The sequence below is a fragment of the Pieris rapae genome, chromosome 10 (assembly GCF_905147795.1).
Source record: "Pieris rapae chromosome 10, ilPieRapa1.1, whole genome shotgun sequence".
NCBI classification, from domain to species: domain Eukaryota; kingdom Metazoa; phylum Arthropoda; class Insecta; order Lepidoptera; family Pieridae; genus Pieris; species Pieris rapae.
Genome location: NC_059518.1, coordinates 2134006 through 2155626, shown reverse-complemented (window position 1 = coordinate 2155626; position 21621 = coordinate 2134006). Strand labels below are relative to the sequence as shown.

The 21621-nt window shown below is 34.6% G+C and overlaps 4 protein-coding genes and 1 long non-coding RNA gene across 5 annotated transcripts in view; 1 reads left to right on the top strand and 4 right to left on the bottom strand.

Moving 5' to 3' along the window:
* The window catches only part of LOC111000143 (ankyrin repeat and fibronectin type-III domain-containing protein 1), a 114492-nt gene extending 109954 nt beyond the window's left edge, over positions 1-4538 (bottom strand). The window contains exon 1 of the mRNA XM_045629791.1: positions 4224-4538. The gene's annotated coding sequence lies outside the window, so the exon portion shown is untranslated. The remainder of the gene's footprint in view (positions 1-4223) is intronic.
* A 381-nt stretch (positions 4539-4919) lies between these two features.
* Positions 4920-8239, bottom strand: LOC111000107 (eukaryotic translation initiation factor 3 subunit B). The gene is made up of 3 exons (XM_022269452.2): positions 8034-8239; positions 7514-7829; positions 4920-6741 (listed from the first exon to the last, which is right to left on the bottom strand). The coding sequence occupies exons 1-3, from the start codon at positions 8158-8160 to the stop codon at positions 5088-5090; spliced, it is 2097 nt and encodes a 698-aa protein (XP_022125144.2). The 5' UTR covers positions 8161-8239; the 3' UTR covers positions 4920-5087.
* A 734-nt stretch (positions 8240-8973) lies between these two features.
* Positions 8974-10065, top strand: LOC111000156. The gene is made up of 2 exons (XR_002600416.2): positions 8974-9727; positions 9859-10065. It is a non-coding gene; the product is annotated as an uncharacterized LOC111000156 (long non-coding RNA).
* Positions 10066-10270: 205 nt separating this feature from the next.
* On the bottom strand, positions 10271-16008 carry LOC111000154 (serine-rich adhesin for platelets-like). The gene is given in 15 exon segments (XM_045629821.1): positions 10271-10765; positions 11259-11355; positions 11439-11574; positions 11639-12003; positions 12239-12439; positions 12609-12721; positions 12849-12951; positions 13023-13135; positions 13209-13315; positions 13386-13669; positions 13812-14215; positions 14283-14309; positions 14381-14444; positions 14852-15808; positions 15898-16008. Coding segments are annotated over 15 exon segments (3141 nt in total). The 5' UTR covers positions 15961-16008; the 3' UTR covers positions 10271-10658.
* Positions 16009-16356: 348 nt separating this feature from the next.
* Positions 16357-21621, bottom strand: part of LOC111000155 (mucin-5AC) — a 39888-nt gene continuing 34623 nt past the window's right edge. Inside the window, exons 3-7 of the mRNA XM_022269513.2 lie at positions 20255-20321; positions 19583-19650; positions 18956-19132; positions 18336-18669; positions 16357-18051 (exon numbers count right to left, since the gene is read on the bottom strand). Of these exons, the coding sequence (XP_022125205.2) occupies positions 16643-18051; positions 18336-18669; positions 18956-19132; positions 19583-19650; positions 20255-20321 (2055 nt within the window). The 3' untranslated portion in view covers positions 16357-16642. The remainder of the gene's footprint in view (positions 18052-18335; positions 18670-18955; positions 19133-19582; positions 19651-20254; positions 20322-21621) is intronic.

Here is a 21621-nt window from a genome sequence, read left to right as displayed (position 1 = left end):
CAAAACAGGGAAGAATTAATCAAATTAAACGTAAGTTCGCATGGTCGTTTGTGATTATACTATAAGTTATTACGAAGCTTATTCCGTATACATAATGTAATATGGAAATGAGTTTTGAGCGCCAAACGAACTTCAAAAATGAAACTTCATTTTGAGATGTGTTTTATGTCAGCCGTCATTGATTTCAATGTGTCAAATGAATCTGAACTGCGCCTTTCATCTGTAACTTGTTTTAGTGGCAGTGATACCAACCCCGCCGTTTTTGTATGGAAGTATGTAGCGATGTAGTTCTCTCAATATCCGTAGCACTGATGTCGCAAAATTGGGATCGCGCGATACGAAAACTCATTATTGTGATCGGGAACACTATCGCTATTGGAAGTTACAGACTCAAACTCAAAATAACTTTATTTATATAGGGAACCAAGTACACGTATGATCGTCACAGGAAAGATGTTAAATTGATAATAAATTTACCTTTACTACCAGCAACTCACAAGTAAGTCGAAAGTCAAGGGCGACTCTTTTTAATCGCCAAGTTTCAACTATAAATATTCAGACTAGAGAAAATCAATCCCAAGCATTAGGGATCATTTTAATAATCATTAAATTCATAATAAGCTTTATTGATTAATTTCAGCTTATGCTACATATATATAAATGTAAACTAGATAACTCTGTCCCCCTTTAACTAAAGTTTTGTCTCTTTCTGTCAAATGTGATAAAACATACCTAAATGAGCTTTTTAATTAAAATAATTGCACATTGATAATGTGTTCAACTTCTGTAAACTGTATTATAAAAAACACAGCTAACAAATATATATATATATATATATATATATATATATATATATATATATATATTAAAATGTCCAAAATTCATGAAATATTTTCTCTATTTAACATGAACGTATGAATTATAAAATTCATTGTTCATTACAAATGAAAGCGATGAACTAGAAATACCATATTTTAATGTGATTTTTATGCATCTTCCACTCAAATTAATAGGTAGAATGCCGACAAAGAAATTCTAGAAAATGTCCTCGTTTCACATCAGTGCTATCCAACTCCTTGACACTACGGAAGACCCTTAAGAGAATCTCAAGACTGATCCTTTTAAGCTAGTACAATTTTGCAACTTGTTTGTAGTGCAATTGAAACTTACTATGACGTTCTTCTTGAATAATAATGTAGGGAGAGTAGTAAGAGGACTTTCAGATGTACTTGGTTCCTTAATCAGAATCGTTTCGTCTCGTCTCTTAGTTCCTTATTAATAAGGAATCAATCCAAGTCATTATCGTTGGTAATTGAAGGCTAATTAAACTAGTTGGCTGCGACATATCCATTCTTATAAAAAACTATTTACAACACCACAAAAAATATATTAAATTGAAATTTTAATTAAGAATATTATTGTAGAAAATTCTGTATTTAGTGTATGGTTTGGTACCCCATCTGTGTGGGTATCTTCTAGTCTTTGATTTTAAATATCTTCAGCTTACAGAAAAAATACATAATTAAACTAGCTAACGTTTATTTGCTAATAAGTTTTAACTTTTTTACTTTTCTGTGAATAAACTGTGTTAGTTAAAAATATCCTTTACTATCAGACATATTATGCCAGTAAGTCACGCCGATTTTAACACGCAAGCAGTTTCACTCATATATACATACATTATCTCTGTATATGTTATTTTTAGTCTGCACACCTTCTAAATGACGATTAAATATTTATTTTGTTGAAATAAAAAAATTTTTATATTTTTTTATAGAACAGGGGGCAAACGGCCAGGAGGCTCACCTGATGTTAAGTGATACCGCCGCCCATGGACACCCTCAATGCCAGAGGGCTCGCGAGTGCGTTGCCGGCCTTGTAAGAATTGGTACGCTCTTTTCTTGAAGGACCCTAAGTCGAATTGGTTCGGAAATACTTCAGTTGGCAGCTGGTTCCACAGAGTGGTGGTGCGCGGCAAAAACTGCCTGGAAACACGCGCAGTTGTAAAATTTTTCTAATTTCTTTTATGTATGTATTTTTATAGGCAAACCGGTACTAGGGCCGAGACCTGATGTTACATCATACCGCCGCCCATGGATACTCACATTGGCAGTAAGCTCACAAATGCGTTGCCGGTCTTTCAAGTATTGGTACGCTCACTTCTTGCAGAATCCTAAGTTTAGCTCAGTTGTGGGACGACGGACATCGAGGTGATATGGATGGTAAATAAATAAATAAATATCTCTGTATGTGCATACTTTCATTTCGAATTTTAAGAGATGTCTGCACCCTCTCCCTTCTAACATGCGTGGGTGAGATTTAATTATACACCAATTTGAGACAAAAATAAGTGCAAACTGTCAGTGTCAATACATGTGTGAGGCAGAGAAATAACTGTGTTCACGGGGGAAATTAATTCGGGATAACTTCGTTGTCCCTTCACCGACCCTTATATATCTAACTCACATGGACAAGAGCAAAATATTTGTTAACTAACATGTCTTCAGGGAAAACTGAAAAGACACCTCAACACTTATATTTAGGCAAGAAATACAGCTACGATCTTATTCTTTTGTTTGTTACAGGAGTCTCACCTGATGCAAAGCCCATGGACACTTGCACTGCTTGAAAGCTCGCAAGCACACTTCCGGCCTTTTTAGTATTGGCATGGTCGATCTACGTGCTACAAAGGTAGTTGGGCTACGTCCCGCTTCCATATTGTCATTATCAAATAATATTAACGTGCCTTCGAAGCAAACTAAATGTTATACATAATATATTACATTTACCTGTAATAAATGAATATAAAAGAAGAAAGAAGAATAAAAAAGAATTGCTGTTCGTTTGTCTCGCTAACTCGATAATGACCCACTTGAATAATTTTGACCTTGAGATTTTTGGGGAATTTTCTGGAAGGTAAAATATATAATGTAAAAATAAAAAAGAAGCATAGGCATTAATAATTGAATTTTCCAATACTTTTCTAACTTCAAAACAGGTCCATAGTTTAATTTTATAAATAAAAATTGTGACTTTATAATCATGCATTTAGTACCTAATGTAGATAAATATGGTGTACTAAGGTTTGCCATATCTTATAGAAATATATAGATGATACGAAGTTCATACGTCATCAAGTAATAACAAAATCTTTACTTCCCAAACGTTTTAGATTGTTTACGCTCATAATACGCATTTCTCTCTCTCTTCAGTCGGTAGATCCGATGTTGTATATCGTATCAAAATATAAAACTATTGCAGCAGTAAAGTATATTTTATGAATATCCTTTCTCGAGAGTTGTCAAACCCATTACTTAGACGGCTTACCAAGATCCGGTCGAAAGCTTAAATTAGCTTTATTTTACTTCTTTGAAGCAGTACCAAACTATCTTTAATTTGTAGTTTGGACTGCACCGTTATATAGACAATAATATTAACTATTTACGCATTAAAAATGATCTTAGGTTTAGTTGTAATCAAGGGACCATATTGTACTACTAATTCAAATATATTTTTGTGCTTTAATAAAGACAAATGGACAATTTATAGTATAACTCGAACATTTAAAATATATAATTAGTACGTAATGTATTCATGTATCTTAGAATGTACATGTAACTGTCTACATAGAGACGGTAGCTCTAAAATATAACGAATATAAGACAGTACTGTACGGAATAAAGCAAATAAATTAATTATAAAAATGATGATACTAAAGAGGAATTGTTTAACTTATATGATTTTTTTCTGCTTGCAAAGGAAAAAATATTGGAAAATACATTGCCGCTTGGTACTCGGCACCTAATGAAGATGAATGCGACGTGGCTGAGTTCAGTAATGACTTTTACTTCATCTACGCGTTACTACTACTGGCCGTATGTTTCGACAAATCGTCTAGATTACTGTAGCAATTGGCTAAAATACCTTTCGAATGTATGTATAAAAACCGGTAATATACCGATTTTTCCAACACAACTGAGATTTATTTAAAAACTTTACTTAAAAAAATCAAATTTTATATAAAATATTATCTAATCCTTTACAAAATTAAATTATTTCAACCACCGTCTATTGAATCTTACAATACTTTAGATACGTAGTTAAGAGCGCTTTTAATATTTAATTAAAATAAGCTATATATTCCGTTTACTTATAGCAATCGAACACACTACTATCCGTTTGTTATTAATATGAAAAGTTAGATCATAAATTTTACTACTTACCGGTAAATTTAAACGCTTTTAGAAATTTAACGACACGTTCACACAGTTAAATATAGTAACGGCACTTAGTTCAACTTGAGTAAAGTTAAATTCCGCGGTGCGGGTTGTAGCGTGTAGGCGGTTATTGGCGTGTTTTGAGTGACGCTGGGCGGTGCGCAGTGTAGGGCGGAGCGCGGTAGACTAACGGACTATTTTACTGAACTGTCATTCTTTGTAGCATGTGTATATATAAAGCACACTTCCCACTGACAGTTGCGGTCATGCGCATTTGTCCAAGCGATATTTATATGCCTTTAATATCACTGCTAACCGATATAAGTTGTTACATATATAAATGATCACATTTCAATTGTATGAACACATCATTCATTTACTGATTCTTAAATTGTTATGATTGAGATAGTTTGAGTACCTTAAGTAATAGTTTAAAATGCTGGAAGTTGGTAACAGTTCCAACTGTTATATACATTATATACGTGTCGACAGATTATCATACAAATTTAGCGTTTAACTTCCTACATACACTACTATTTAGGCGTTTAGACTAAGTTCCTAAGTACTACGACTGGTTCTAGGATGAATGAATGGTTTTAGCTTCTGCAGGAATAGAGAGATGACCACCCTTAAAGGTTTCGACCATGATCAACTACATTGGTCTACTGACTATATATGGGGAAGGTATTAAAAAAACTCATGTTTCCATCTGTACCGTGACATTTTTAATAATATGATTCTTATAAACATTATCTTTTATTACAAAAAGAAAGTGGCGTTATCTCTGGTAAGGCGAATGGACTTGTCCTTTTCGCTACGGGGGCCGCAACCGTGCGTACACGGGGGCGGCGGGAGTGGGAGTGATAATGACTACTCGATGACAGTTTGCTCCTCCTTGACAAAGAACTCGACAATTTCCTCTACGGCATGCTCATCTGCACCAGCGGCGACAGGCAGCTGGTCGGTGTCAACGTAACCACGGAGCTCAAGGCGACGTGAGCGTTGCTCGGCCCATTGCTGAGACGCACTCTCGCGGAACTCGCGGTACCGTTTCATCTGCTCTGTGCGCTTAGCTACCAGCTCCTTGCTAGCCTTTGTGCTGCGCATGCGGTCCTTGGACTCGAATTGCGGGTAGTACTTCTTGAGGTTCTTTTTAATATCCTTCTGCTGCTTCTCTGAGAGCAAGGTAGGCGGGCGTGGCCTCCAGTGGAACTGCGCGAAGCCCTCTTTCATGACACGGCGCAATATCTTGCCTTGGAACGACCAGATGTAGTAACCGCAGTCCATTTTGCATTTCAGGGAAGAGACGCCAGTGACTACGTAGCGTCCGGTTGGGTCCCATTCGATACCGGACATTTGATAGTGGTCGGCGACGTTCATGATAGTAAAGTCATTTGTGTCCAGAAACTCGAGGGCACCGCCGGTAAGCCCAAAGTTGGCCAGTACCACAAATTGGCCCTGCGGTGACCAAAACACATGGTTAAAGGAACCACCAAGTTTTTTGAGCAGAGTGGGCGCCTGGCCCGTGTTCACCTGGTAGAAGCTTATTTGTATGTTGGCCTGGTCTCCATGAATGATAGCAAACTTGCTGCCAACTGGTTCCCAAGCAAATGCTTGAATTGGTTCTTTAATCTCGACACTATCTACGGGCACTTGCTTTTCGCGCATGTGGAAAATTTCAAAGTTGTAATACATGCCGGAGTATTTAAGCTCATTTTTATCTTTCTTTAGTTTAGAGTAACGGTCCACCTTTACACAGAGGTAGTCACCGCTCTTCTGCCAATGTATCTTACAATCGGCTACTGAGAAAAGATTCTTAGAACGAGTCTCTGTGCGGTTAGGCAGTTCTAACAGCGTTACACGCGCTGGTACGTCCTTTTCTTCGGCAACCCAATAAGCCAGAACATTATCTGTTGGGGACCAACAGAAATCACGGATGCCTGGAATTTTAATAGACTTCTTGTCAAGTAGCCCAAATCCTGGTGTCTCATACACCGAGAGCACATCAGTCCCAAGTCGAGCAAAGAAACGATCATCTTTGCTCCAGCGGAAAATGGGCCACGTAACATACTCATCAGGTGGTGGAAAACTACGTTTTTCTTGTCCTGTACGGATATCCCAAATGATAAGTTTTTTATCATCCCCACGATCTCCAGATGGTGAGAATGTCACAATATAGTTTTCACATGGCGAGAAGGAAATAAAGCGTGCTTCAGGATGATAGAATTTCTGGAATTGTGTAAATTTAGGACCAGCCCATAGCGCCACACCTCGCCAATGGAAGGTTGCCAAGTATGTACCAAGTGGAGACCAGACAGCATATGTCTCAGTCCAGTTGGGACGTTCCTGCAATAATGTGGGCTCAGGCAAAGCATTTTGCCAGACCTGTAAAGCGACACCAGTTCCCACACCGACAAGAAACTGGTCATACGCATCAGGATCCATTAAATACCATTGAAGGTCTGACTGAACCTTAAGTGGCTGCGGTGCAGGTGGCTCCCATTCTGCTGGGATATTCTCATACCTGAAATTTACAAAGTCACTTATTGGTAACTATAATAGCAAAATAATCTATAATTGATAATTCTTGCATTTCTAGAATGTTGTTACACTTAGTTGCATGTTAGTATCAATCGATTAGTTTATACACCTAGGCTGTAATTGAAAATTATCAACTGTGTTAAAGAGAAATTTAGAAATGTATTTAACCCAATCTTATTCAATATAGATCATTACTAAGTATCCTGTATTTAAATTTTAGGATTAAACAGAGAATTATGACAGCTACTTAAATGATTTCTAACAGATGTAATCATAATAATTTGTTTAAATTATTGTTTTACTTTCACATATTTCTTCAGACATCTTTACAAAAAAGGAAAATCATATTAAATACAAAGTTATATTGGCCTATGCTGAAAAGCAAAACGATCAAGAAACTGGTGTCTAATAGGAAATAATATGACAATATTTACATTTACTTGAATAAGAACTACAGAAAAATAACTGAATTTCATTAATAAGTTTAAGTAATATATAAAGTAGAAATAAGATAAAATTTAACTTACAAGATTGTCAATTAAGGCTTTATTTATATCATTTTTATTACAGAATAAAGTTTATTAACCTGGGCCAGGGTGCTCTGGAATTTTCTAAGAATTGCTTTTTCTTTAAAATTCTCATACCTTAGTATTTTTGTGGTTAATTATATAGTTTATAGTTGTTTTATCCAACAAAATACCATGAGCAAAGAGCTGGTAATGATAATCAAGAATTAACAAATAAATTATACTCACTTTTTGAAATCTGTAAAAAGATTCACTAAGAATGTGTGCTGTTTATCTAATTTGCAGTTATTTGTGGCAGCTACAGCTTCGGCAGCATTCTGTGGATTACTGTACTCTAGGAATATATATCCCGTAGTAAGGCCGTTCTCAGTAGTCGGGTAGTACTCGTTTACGATTCCGCCGAACTTGCCAAAGATTTTATTTATGACACTCTGCAGTTTCTCTAACCTCTCAGGCCCGACCTGCGGGCATCCGTCCACTACTACCACATTCTCATACCCGTCAGACTCTTTCGGCTTTTGCTCCAAAAGGTCGGCCAATAACTCTGCAACGTCATAATTTAGGTTAGATTGTAACCAATAAAATTTGTCGCAAATTTAAACAATATTTTATTGAAGACAGACTTAAAATTGAAGTTGATTAATTATTAACATAAAAAAATGGTCGAAAATAAGAACAGTGATAATCTTGTGGTATTTTAAGCGGTTGCATATGGTCGAAACAACCTCTCGACGCTTACTCTACTCACCTTCATCGGTAATATCGTCAACAAAACCCTCCGGATCCTCGAAGTTAGGTTCCTCGTCGAAATTCTGCTCTTCGTTGTCACTATGAGAGATTTGGTTTACTTTCTCATCGCCTTTTTTCTTTGCCATTTTGATATTCTTATAGTTAAATATTTAACAGGAGGAAGACACGCCATTAGTTGAACATGAAAGATTAAGATAATTGATACATGACATTTTAGGCACTTGACTATGATATTTGACATATTTTAATAGATAAGATTTCGGTAACACACAGACTAAATTCCGCATACATCGCATAATATAACATATGCGGTCGGTGGAGTTGAAATTATTGTATTCATATTAATAATAAATACGTAAAATTATTAAATATTAATAATATTGAATAATTTTACGTATTTATAAGTTACATAAACCTAACAGTCAATGATAAACTAAGGTAGCCACCATTGACATAATGTAATAAATTATTTTAGACTGGCATTTGAGCGTTTTACTTCTGGCCCTCACCAATCTCAACATTTGAAGAGATTCTTACAAAAACTACATATTAACTATAATTGCTAAAACACTACACAGTAAACGATTTTTGTCTAACCGATTTTAAACATTAAAGTAATTCAAATTAAAAAAATATATACTTATTTTGCAAAAACTAACAATTGCATGTATTTTCCTACATCCTACATCTGCTCCTCTTCTGCTTTCATTTTTAAATCATAACGTATATAAAAAGTAATGTTTATATTTTCTTACTGTAAATAATATAAAATTATAAGTACATATGTATACAAACAATTTATGATATTATATTTTTTAATTGCTGTTCTTACTTTCCATAATGTAGTATATTATATTAGAATTTAGAGATATAGAGAGATAGTTTTATAATCTGCTGAATGCTGATCCTATCCTTAATCCGATGTAATTGTCGTTCGATGTAGAATTGTTTTGTGCCTTTCCCATTAGGGATAAATTGAAAAAAAAAGAATTGTTTTGTCTTTACTGTTCCATTTCGAAGTTAAAAAAAAATTTAATGTATTTTTGAAGCGAAACTTTATTGGCGGCGTTGGAAAAAAAATACCGTCACCTTTTTCTGTTACGCGCCATCTTTTTCTTGTCCCGACCACCTTTGATTCGAAAAGATTCGAAGCCATAAATATATAATAACGATAACAATGATATTATTAATTCTATTACAATTAATGAAATTCGGTAAGAACTTAATCTAATATTTCAGCCATTTAATAAATCGTCTACACAGCAATGACAATCAGTGGTAGGCAAGCAAACTTTACATTTCACTAACAACAGTTGCAACTTGGAACTCGCATTAAATAAAAAATTCGATGTTTTATTAAAAGTTATGAAATGGAATGGTCTCGCGAGAAAACCTTAAAATTAGTCAGATTACTTCAAGTAAATGCAGAGCTATGGAATCCTAGCAATTGTGAAACTAGGTGCGAAAAACAAAAACTCAAACAAGACCTTCGTTCGATTGCAAATGTATGTATTTAGAAAATTGGTTTTCGACATAACAAAGAATATACAGCATTTGAGAATTCAATATAACAGAATTAACTCGAGAGGCCATTCTCAAGATCCAAATGATAGATATGCTACAAATTGGTATGCCTATGATTGCTTACACTTTTTAAAGGACTCAAAAAAGCCATACAGACTTGTTCATTTGGTAAGTTGTATTCTAATTAAGTTGAGGTAATAAGCAATAGTTTATATTTTAAAAGTTTACTAAAGATATGCTATTGCCCAATTGAAGAAAGTAATATTTGAAAGACAACTTTATCTCATATTCCTTTTCAGGATATATATAAATTTGACAATACATTAACTAATAATGCAATATCACCTGATGAGACTTAAAATAATGCCTTATCACCAGCACCTAAAATGGCAAGAAGTGATAATATATTGGATTCCGACTTAGTTTACTTGTCAACAAAGAGAGATGAATTTTCATTATTTGGTATACATTGCAAATGAACTGCGTTCACTAAAATGTGAAAGAAGCCTATTACTTGCAAAAAAGAGAAGACAAAATGTAATATTTGATGTTAAAATAAATATACTTTTTTACAAAAGCAACATTTTAGAATGCAGATAACCAGTTTTTTTACAGTAACATTTATTTTAAAAACAACAACCAGTGGTTTCTCAAAGGAGCCAGAATTATTAAAATAGATCAAGAATCACCATTTGTCATGGCCAAGTATAACTTAACTGGAGAATGGATGAGAATATATGTACGAACAAAGCATCTACTTTAATTTAAAATTGGTTAAGTACTTTAGGAGTCTATCGCGGACAAACATTGTGACAGGAGATTTATATATATTAAGATAAGATTATTTTTGCCATATTTTCACAGTGATCAAAATATGGCAACATTATCCATAATGTTCAATATCATAAAATGTAAAATTTGTGACACAAATGGAATGCTTTCACTCGGACATGGACGTGACATATTTGACTTTAAAATCAGGGACTTTGTTTTTGATCTCGTGTGTGATCAAAAATAAATAATACATTAGTTTGAGGTCACAAAAATAATATTAAGATATGGTAAATTTATTATAAAAGTGTATAGATATTATATAAATTTAATCAAATCCCTCCGACGGTGGTGGTGGTGTTACATCAATATTCCCTTCCGCTTGAGCAAATTGTTGATAATCCCAAGGCAGCATATCGGATCCCTCACGCGGTGCTAACATTGAAAACAGAACTTTATAAATATGAAGTGTAGCTTCAGTGCCCTTTGCATCCACAATACATAAAATAGAACAGTTACTGTATCACAACATTAGCAATACTTAGTCATGATTTGAAAGTAAATTTATGATCGAGCATATAAATAATGGAATACAGACCGTTAGGAGGCTTACCTGAAGGTAAGTGATACCACCGCCCATGGATACTCTCTGTTAGAGGGCTCGCAATTGCGTTGCCGGCTTTTCAAGAATTGATACGCTCTTTTCTTGATGGGCCCTAAGTCTAATTGGTTCGGAAATACTTTAGCGGGCAGCTGGTTCCACATATCTCAATTGTGGAACGACAGGCGGAGATAATGCGGGTGGAATTTCTAACTAGGTACATAACTTTTGATTAACTTTAACAAAATATTCGACATAATTGTATCCTATGCCTAAAGTACGCCTTATAGAACTTCTAAAATACAAATCATAAAGTGGACATGAAACCTGTATCCGCTTCTGATGGTTCAGGCATCTTCATGTAACTTTTTGATTTATTACAAGGAATGCAAGGTTTTTTCACATTTTCATCAACCTGATAAACCTATAAAAAACCACTATGATTTTACAGCACCAAAAAAAACTACTATCATATAATAATAAGCCTCAAACGATAAACTTGGTAACCTTTCCATCAGTTCCCAGACCTGTAGATGTACTATGAGGCATATTAGTTATTATCATCCCTGTTGGTCCTCTAGGTAAGGTAGAAGAGGGAACCATTGTATGAGATCCTCCACAGTAACGACGGCACATATGGGCCCTGTAACACAGCACATCTTAGTTTATAAAAATTACGATTAAATTTGTGTTTTAACTTTCTTAACCTTTCATCTATCGGGTGGCGTACTGGTTGACCAGGATAGCAAATATAGTCTCCGCTTTCCTTTGGTTTTGATTCGTCTTCAGCGCCAATTGTAGGAGGCCGTTTAGTTTTAAATCCAGGAAGCATAGGTATTTTGTTAGCTTCCTCAATATTCATATTAGCAGGGGTCGAGCAAGATAAACAGTTCGAATCACGAAACAGTTTTCTAGAGACTGCAGCTGAACGCGGTTCTCCTACGATATCCAACATCAAACGAATTCTATTTGCAAGTTTGTCTAAGTTATTCTGTATGTCATCGCGTAAACTCATTACTTGGACTATGTCAGCTTTTTCATGAAGCTCACGAAGCAAATCGTCTATGGCTTTCTGAAAAAAAGACTTTTACAACCGACCTCTTAGTTTAAAAGCATATTACCGACAGATCGTATTCAATTCTTTCAACAATTAAGCTAAAGCAACATTACCAGTTGTTCGGGATTGTTATTGACTCAACTACAATCAAAAAAGAAGCTCTATCGTTTCGGCTTTAGTTTTACTTTTTCATTACCCAGGAATTAGTCTGTTAAATACTGCTACATACAATTAAAACAATAACACTAACTTGCCAAATAATCTCTTGATTATTGAATTTATCGTAAGCTGCACCGATTCGTTTCTCAAAGTCTCCACGCACAGCGTTAAACTGTTGTAAAGTAACAAGACCATTCAAAGCCCCGAGGCCAGCTTTATCACGAAGTGCATCAGCAACTTCATCTCGATCCGATTTTGTTTCACGAAGCATCTCTATTTGCTTTAACAATCCCTATTAAAAATAATTAAATATTATATAACTCACACTTAACATCTCATCGACAAATAAATAATTTTTATTTTTCTTAAATTACAAAATAAAATAAGTGGGTAGGTAAACTTCAACATATCATATCGTTAAAATCGAGAAATTGTATGTCTGTAAAACTTAGTATATTTACTTGTAAATCCAAAGCTATAGAGTCCTGATATTCTTGCAACTCTTTTTGTTTCGTGTGAGTGTTATCGAAGTCAACTTGTAAATCAGTGAAATGGGCATTTAACTCTGCAACGGCTGTTAAGGAAGAAAGTAGTATTTGTAAGGACAATCTCAAGGACACTTTTGGCTCTATAGCATATCTATCTGTTGATTTATAAGCGATGTGTCTATATTTAAGAAACGCAAATTAAATTTATCTAACCCACAGTATCGCCACCCGAGTTAGCCATTGATTCGGCCATAGTTTCCAGTCCGGATTCTAGATCATGCTGCATTTGTGTTAATTGCTCTTGGTAGTTCGTCATCTGTATTTTAAAAGGATTACTGCACATAAGAACTTAAGAAATTCACTATGTTATTATTGTGATTTAATTACTTGTGATGAGAGGTTAGTATCCATGATGTTGATTTGTTCTACATATTTTGATACAATTGATTCTAATTCATCCATACGATCTCCAAGGTCTAGAGCTTTATTTAATTTCCCTTCTAAAATTATAATTAGAAAATTAATTTAATAATACGAATATTAAATTATTGACCCTAGGTATTTCGTACTTGCCTATTTTGCTCGCAGTTTTATAAGCTTGCTCAGCGTTCGATACAGTTTTTGTAGTAATATTACCCACAGCCTTTAATATTCCATCACTTAACTCTTTCAATGCATTTCTACAATAGATAATATTGAATTTATAAAAGTATAAAAAGAGAATTAATAAATAGTACTTCTATTACTTACTCGAGATCTTCAGACGTAATCAGATTTTGTTTTAACTTGGACTGTTTCAATTCAATTTCTATTGCTTCTTCTGCAGATATTGGAGGTATTGTTTCTTGCTCATCTACTGTTGATTCTGGTAACGGCATCGTTGTAGTTGATATAACCACCGATGGCCGCGTCGATGGTTCTCCAGATTTTTCATATTTTCCAGATTTTCCAGATTTAGACGATTTAGAAGATTTAGTAGATTTTGTTGCTGATGTTTGTGACGGTTTTTCAGACACTTGCTGAGTTTCTAGTATCTTAAAAAGGAAATTAAAAACGCTTCTATAATAAGATATTTCAAATAGGTATGTACTAAAAGTATAAATATTTGGTAAACTGTTTCGTTAAGATTCCTTGTTTTGCGTACAAAAAACACAGAAGTGTACAATGTTTGCAAACCTGGTTATCGGTAAAATCTAAATTGACTCCTTTTCTTGCCGCCAAATCAGTTACAAGTGAAATCATGTGCTGCAGAGTTTTCTCTGCAGCTTCTAAACGCGCCGATAGTTGGAGCGCAGCCATTGCATCAGTTAAAGAAGCCCCACGTCTTAGCTCTTGCATGAGTTCAGCATTTTCAAGAAATTCAGCTTTTCCCGTAGCACCAAATTTATATTGGATCTCACGTACAGCTGCAGCTAATTCTTCGAACTGCCCTTGAGTTACTACAGAAATTCCAGACGATTTTCTTTGTCTTCCTATATAAATACAATTTAATTAATTTCTCCACTTTATTTTTTATAAATGGTTGTAAACAATATTACCTCTTCCTCGAGCTTTGGATTCATCCGGAGGTACACGTTCAACTACAAATTATAACGATAGTCAATTATAACCATTCCAATAAAAATTACTTTAATTTACTCCACTTACCAACTAATAGTTTTTCATATTGAACTTCTGAAAAATATGTCAACCGTTAATAAGAACAAATATATAAACAATAGCAATTATATTTTTATTTTGTTTACCCATTGTATCTAAGGAAGCCATTGGGGCAGGGGATTTGATGCCTTCTTCGTGTGAATCAGCTCTCTGCAAGTTACACACTTAAGATATTAAAACTACTTTTATCAAACTAGAAGTTGTAGGTACTTTTTGGCATTAAAAATAAATATTAATGCGAATTTCCTTAGAGACCAAACAAACTATGAAATAACTTACCAATGAAATCAATGCGAATAAGTGAAGTAAATGTCACCTATGTAAAAACAATGAAAATAAAATTTTCAATGGGACCCCAACTGAAACGAAAGCAAAAAAAAACAAAAATTCCTCAAGTTGCACCTGGTGTATAATTCTAATCTCTCGTTCTCTTTGTTCTTCAATGGTTTGCAGCATGTTGAAGAAATCCTGTTATAAATTTTATTTAAATACCAGATTTATTTACAGTTAAATTTTATATGCTAGGTCAGGCTAGAAATTAAAAAGGTATATAATACCTTCCCTCTTTTATCTTCACTTGAGGTAGATTTTGAAGTTGATTTGGTTCTGGAGGAAGATGATTTTTCCGTCGACGTCTTTAAAGAAGAAGATGGCTCTGTACTACTTTTAGTAGTTGTAGTGGTTTTAGTTGGATTGGAAGAGGTTTTGCTTGATGAGGTTTGAGTTGGATCGGAAGTGGTTTTGGTTGATGAGGATTGAGTTGGATCAGAAGTAGTTTTGCTTGATGAGGACTGAGTTGGATCTGAGGTAGTTTTGTCAGATGAAGTTTTAGTGGGATCAGAAGTAGTTTTGCTTGATGATGATTGCGTTGGATCCGAAGTTGTTTTGCTAGATGAAGATTTCGTAGGGTCAGAGGTAGATTTACTTGACGTTGACTGCGTGGGATCAGAAGTGGTTTTGCTTGAAGAAGACTTCGTAGGGTCTGAAGTCGTTTTACTGGATGATGACTGTGTGGGATCAGACGTGGTTTTGCTTGAAGAGGTTTTAGTGGGGTCTGTAGTCGTTTTACTAGAAGATGACTCTGTGGGTTCAGAAGTAGTTTTGCTCGTAGAAGTTTTCGTGGGATCTGAAGTCGTTTTACTGGAAGAAGTCTTAGTGGGATCCGAGGACGTTTTAGTAGACGATGTAGTAGTGAGTTCGGAGGATAGTTTAGTTGATGACATTGGCATTTTTGAACTCGTTAATTGGCCACTAATACTTTTTACTCCAGCAGGCTGAGTTTTGGTAGAAGATGATTTCAATAAGATTTTTTTAACGCTTCCTTTACCAGATGGTGATTGCATTCTCTTCTTCTTTTTAACATTGGCTTTTATTTTTACTTCTCTTATAGACAAGCTTGATTCCGATGGAACAAGCATCGGTGCAACCAAGCTCACGCGTCTCTCGAGCAATCTTAATTGTCTTGCAAGAATGAATAAAATAGTTTGAATAAGTTTGAAGTGGATGGTATTAGTCTAAAAGAAAAGTAGTTTAAAGTTATTGTTGTAATTATTCTGTTGTTTAAAAATTATCTATAGCGAATATTATGTTTGTAATTTCTCACCTCGCGTTCGCCAAACGCAGAGTCAATCAATTCTCTTACACTCATTATGCTGCTGTCCGACATGTTTTTTAATTAAAATTACTATAATACTTTTATACAACTTAATACGTTTACAACCCTCTTGAATTTATAGAATTGTTTGTATGAAAGACAAAGTCAAAATGTTTTTTTAAATAAGGATTTGTATATGAAATTCGACACTAAAGAGTAAGTTAGTAAATAATTTCTATTGAATTTCATAAGGACTGTAAAAAGTAATTTTTGGGTCATTGCTAAAGATTGGTGGAAAATTTCAAAGATTTGATAGGTATATAAGATATCAAGGGTATATATAAGGTTGCTGTTAGTTAAAGTTTGAATATAAATAAAATATATTAAATAGTTGAAAACAAAATACATACATTTGTTGTATTTAAAATGAAACTAAAAAATAATATGAATCTTAGCATTTATTTTATTTATAATGTTGGTAATATTTACAGTTTTGTTTTTATAAAATTATGTATACAAATTAAACTTGGTCAAAAACAGGACATAATATCATAATAATTTAGAAATGAATCGATCGAATTATTGTCTATATACACGTTGTATGGAGCATATTATGTGCATTCCAGCCAAATTTACTACTTATAAAAAGAAAGCAGATTTTACACAAGAAAAGTTTAAAACTGAAATTAAATTCACTAGCTATATAAATATGAAACTACTTATCTATTTCAAAGTGAGCTAATCCTTAAAATAATTAGGCACGATTCCGACAGTCATTTGAGCGCGATTTTTCACAAGCGGGCGCTTCAAGGGGTGAAGGCGAGGCATTTGTGGGTACAACCTCAGAACCCGCAGTTTGACTAGAGATTGTCTGCATAGCAGATTGTGTCGGTTTGGATAGTTCAATGCGTATCACTTTCAAACTTTGTGGGGCCCGATCCCCAATCACTTCTTTAACTGAGTGTTTGTCTTTGTTTCTTACTTTATTATCATGACTTAACAGAACTGCTAATGGTGGTATATATGCATGTGGTTCATAGTTGTCGTCGACATAGTCTTCAGGGTTCCATGTAACTGTTGTCGTCGGTTTGGGTGTTTCAGTTGAATGTTTTGAGGTAGTCGCTCGGTGAGTGACGGGTGACAAAGTTGCTTTGGGCTTCTTATTTGATCCTTCAATAGAAGAAATGGTTGCAGTTTCCGAAACGGTAAAAATTTGTCTATTTTTATTAGATCGAGTCTTGCGCCGTGCTTGGAGTTTTGGTACATCCAAAAAGAATGGATCAAAAATGGAATCCGTCTCCTTATAGTCGTCATAATTAATTGCTACTATTGGCTTGACAGCACTAACTACATTTCCGACAGTATAATTCAACCGTTTTCCATTGCTATCGCTCACAGATGCACTAGCAGTGACTATAACTCGTGGTGGGCTTTTTGGCTTCAGCGGAGGTCGTTTCGTTTCTGTTATCGGTGCTACAGACCGAGCTGATAAAGAAGATTGTTCCTCTGGACTAGAATCTTCACTTCGTTTTCGGTCATAATAGAAAGGGTTAAATGGCAATGGGTGTTGTGATGGCAATGGTGATGGATATGGTTTAGGTTGCTGTTTTATAGATATTTCATGGCGCTCAGGCACTTGCGGCGATGGCCCGGGTCTTAATAATTGATTTCGTGGATCTACAGTTGTTGCTCGAAATGGGGCTGGTTGGGGCCGCTGCACAAAAGGAATTGGGCGTGATGCTGTTGGTCGCGGAACAGTTCTTGATGACTCATATTGAAAGTGATCGAATTGTTGCGAGGGAGCGTGTGTTATGTAAACACCATCTGCTGGACGAAAACTTTGTCTTTGGAAAGATATGGCTTCAGCACCAGGGCCTCGATGTCGATAGATAAATTCCTGAGGTGAGAGTAATGATGGATCCAAAGTAGATGAGGGGTTAAATGTTGGTGCCACCGTTGAATAGGAAGGTGGCGATATTGACGATAGTTTGGGAGAAGATGAAATAATGTGTGGTATCGGCGAATGGCTAGTTGATGCCAAAGTTGTGCTAGATAATGGACGTTTTGTTGTCGTAGATGTAGTCGTAATTGGTTCTCGAGTTGTTGTTGAAAGCAGGTGAGAATAATCATCTTCGTATTCGTCATCTATTCCTTCTTCGTATTCTGAAATAAAAAAAAAAACACTTTAATGAAATAAGTTATGATATATTAAACTGATGCAGTCATTAAATCTTACGTTCAATGTAAAAATTTGAACTAGAACACGAGAAAACTAATTAAGTTTGTCATGTAAGATTCCCTAGGAAATACTATAAATATAATATTAATGTTGTATATGTCTATCATTAGGCCTTAATTATTCATAGTTAGGGATTTCCAATTGCCTATACACAATTATAACGGTTGGTTTACAGAAGAAAAATAAACTGAGACATTTTTATAAGTACCTTCTTCTTCCTTCACTGTAGTCGTTTGCGAAGGTCTATATTTAATATGTTGTGTATGTTCATCTTTGTTCACTTCCTGTAGTGGATCTTCGGTTGAGTCTACAGTTTCTGTCGTTTGATTTTGCGTTTTATCTGAGTAAGTCGATGAATCCTTTGAATACGGATCTGTCTCCGTACTCGTTTTGGATTGTTTATTCGATTCGGTCACAACGGGTTTTGGTTCTGGTGGTATAATAGGTGGTGCTGTACTTCCATATAATTCTAAATTTAAACTGTAAAATTTTTCAGACTTAGTGCAGTCAACTTCATCGACTCTTTCGCAGACACGCGTTTCCTGAAATTATAATTTATAAGGATGATATATGAATGTTTCTAAAGCACTGTTTTACTTCAGACTTTTGTTGACATCTTTCTAAAAAAAATCCAATTGTTTTATATTGAAAGCCCGAAGGATTTAAGAAACCGTACAAAACGAATAAGCTAATTAAAAAAATATGTTAATAAATCATTAAAAGAATCCTACTAAACTGATTTTAATAATCGATACCAATATATAATGTTTACAATATTATAGATAAGATGAAGAAACAATTTGGTTATACATAGGTTATAATTATTACCTGATCAAAAACGGTACCATTTAGGCAAAGGAACTTGATATCCATAGGTTCATCCTGTTGTCCCACCGTACACACGTGAAACATTTGACAGGATGTTTCTAAGTCTGCATAATATCCACCAATTACTTTGCCAGTACATGTGAAATTCGTTTCAGGGAGATTGTCGAAATCCAAATACTGAAACAGAAATACCAACTTACAATACAAACTCTGACGAAAATATAGTCGGGGAATTAGCTCAAGAAAACATCTAATATACATATAAAATTCTTGTGTCACGGGGTTAGTAACCGAACTCCTCCGAAACGGCTCGACCGATTCTCATGAAATTTTGTGTGCGTATTGGGTAGGTCTGAGAATCAAACAGCATCTATTTTTCATCCCCCTAAATGTTAAGGGTGGTCCACCCCTAAATTTTTTTTTGTTAATTATAAACTTTAATTTTTTGGCACAAAAACATGGCAAAACAACGTTTGCCGGGTCAGCTAGTATAAATATAAAAAATAACATAGCATGAATAATCTAGAATACAATTATGGCTTATATGCAGTAGTGATTCATCATATTTTTTTTAGATTGTACATGAACTACCTCTACTTTAAAAGTCACGTCATGGCAAATACATACCCCAGGTTGTATGGATCTCGATATCCGGAATTCGTTTTGAAATACAAAGAGCAGCAACCACAGCCAAACTGAAATTATAAACAGGCTATAAGTATAACATCAAAAATAAATAAATCAGTGGCGCTAAAACCTTTTTAGGTCTGAGCCTCAGATTTCTATCTCTGTTTAATCATAATAATTTGTCAATTAACAGAGAATTACCTCGCACAAAGAATTAGTCTAGCTATTCAAAGGGGGAACGCTGCCAGTATCTTCGGAACCTTGCCTAAAGGGACTCCTTTTAATAATGTTTTTTAATAATTAAATTTTAAGGTTAGTTATTGGATATATTTTTATGTATTATGTTATTTGTTTTGAATTGTATGTAATTGAATATGTATTAAATTTGTCAATCTATTTGAAAAGTAGGTGATCAGCCTCCTGAACACGCCGTCGACTTTTTGGTTTCCTCAAAATTTTTTCATTGACATTTTATAAACATCCTAGGATATCAGGCACGCAATCAGGCAGATATGTGATCTCACGTGGTATTTTTCTTGGTGACATGTTTGATAATCTACCCGGTGAATTTTTCTAAGCTAACTTAATTTAATATTGTTTTTATATTTTATAGTAAATGTTTTTCTTTATTATTATTTTATTTGATATGGCCATTGAAGATGTAAAACTTACCTTGTAGGGCAGAGGCGGAACGCACCATAAGCGCGCCGCCAGCCGATAGCCGACCCTGCCGCCGCATCTGAAATTCCAATTATAATAATTAATATATAACAAAATCACACCAGTGACTAATCAAATCGTTACATTATAATGTTCCTCTATACTGGAAGAGTGGGCTGGCAACAACAGCCGGAAAAGACTGGCAGACTATTGGCAAAGTGACATCTGGAATTTGTTGGAAGAGGACACAAATCTACAGGCAAATACTAGAACATTTAAAATGGATCATCAGGATACGGAAATGAAAAAGGCTTAATTTTAATTTGACTCTAGTAAGCTTTGTCTTCCACTTTGTCTTTTTTTTTTTTGGGAGTCTGACTCGGAGTCTCCGGGTGAAAAAATAAATCTAAAATTATTAAAAATCAATTATTTTATAATTGACCGAGATTTGAAACGCCTGTTAAAATATAAGCAGCAATGACCTGTATTACCATAAACCAAATTGTACAAATAACGCCATAATATATTTTAGTTACTTAAAATTGGATGTGTGCAATATTTCTAGTAACGTTATTCCAAGCGGAATTCGTAAGAGCAGCGTATTTTTTTTGCTTCTTAAACGAAACAGAGATGGCGCTTTAACTGAATATTTCAGTGGTTTTACGGTTGAATTATAACTTAATTCTGCAAATTCAAATCCAAAATCATTTATTAATTTTGGAAACACAACGTACGTCAATAAATAAATATATATTAAATGCTACTTTTACATTTACTGCCACTTCTCAAATCCAGGGCATTGAACGGACGATAAGAACTGGCAATAATCTATTCTCCACTCTTTTTAATCGCCAAGTTATTTTATTTAACAAAATGTTTGTAAGCTGAAACCATTACACCTTGTATAGATCAGAATGCTAATGAATATACGACCAGAGGTACCCGAGGAATGGGAAAAGAAAAATATGTGAGGACGATCTACCGAAATGATGGTGAAGGTCTGCCAAGGATAATATGGAGACGTGAAATCTATTGGGGGAGACCTATGTCGACAGACAACCTGACCAAAGTGGTTACTAATAAATTTATTATTTTGATACGTGAATTAGATATAAGAATACTACTATTTTATAATAATAGCATGTAAGTCAAAAAGGTCAGCGAATAAAGGGATTTTATTATATGGCTATAACCCAACCACGGAAAATGTTACAAGTTTATATCAGTGTTTTTATTCGTAGGTGTACATCGATATATTACAACTTTGTACATTGTTTAACTCAAGAGAACAATAGTTTGAAATATTCTCAGGCGCATCATCAATTCAACAATAGTATTTCGACATTTATCTACACAAATAATTATATTCGAGGGTTCCG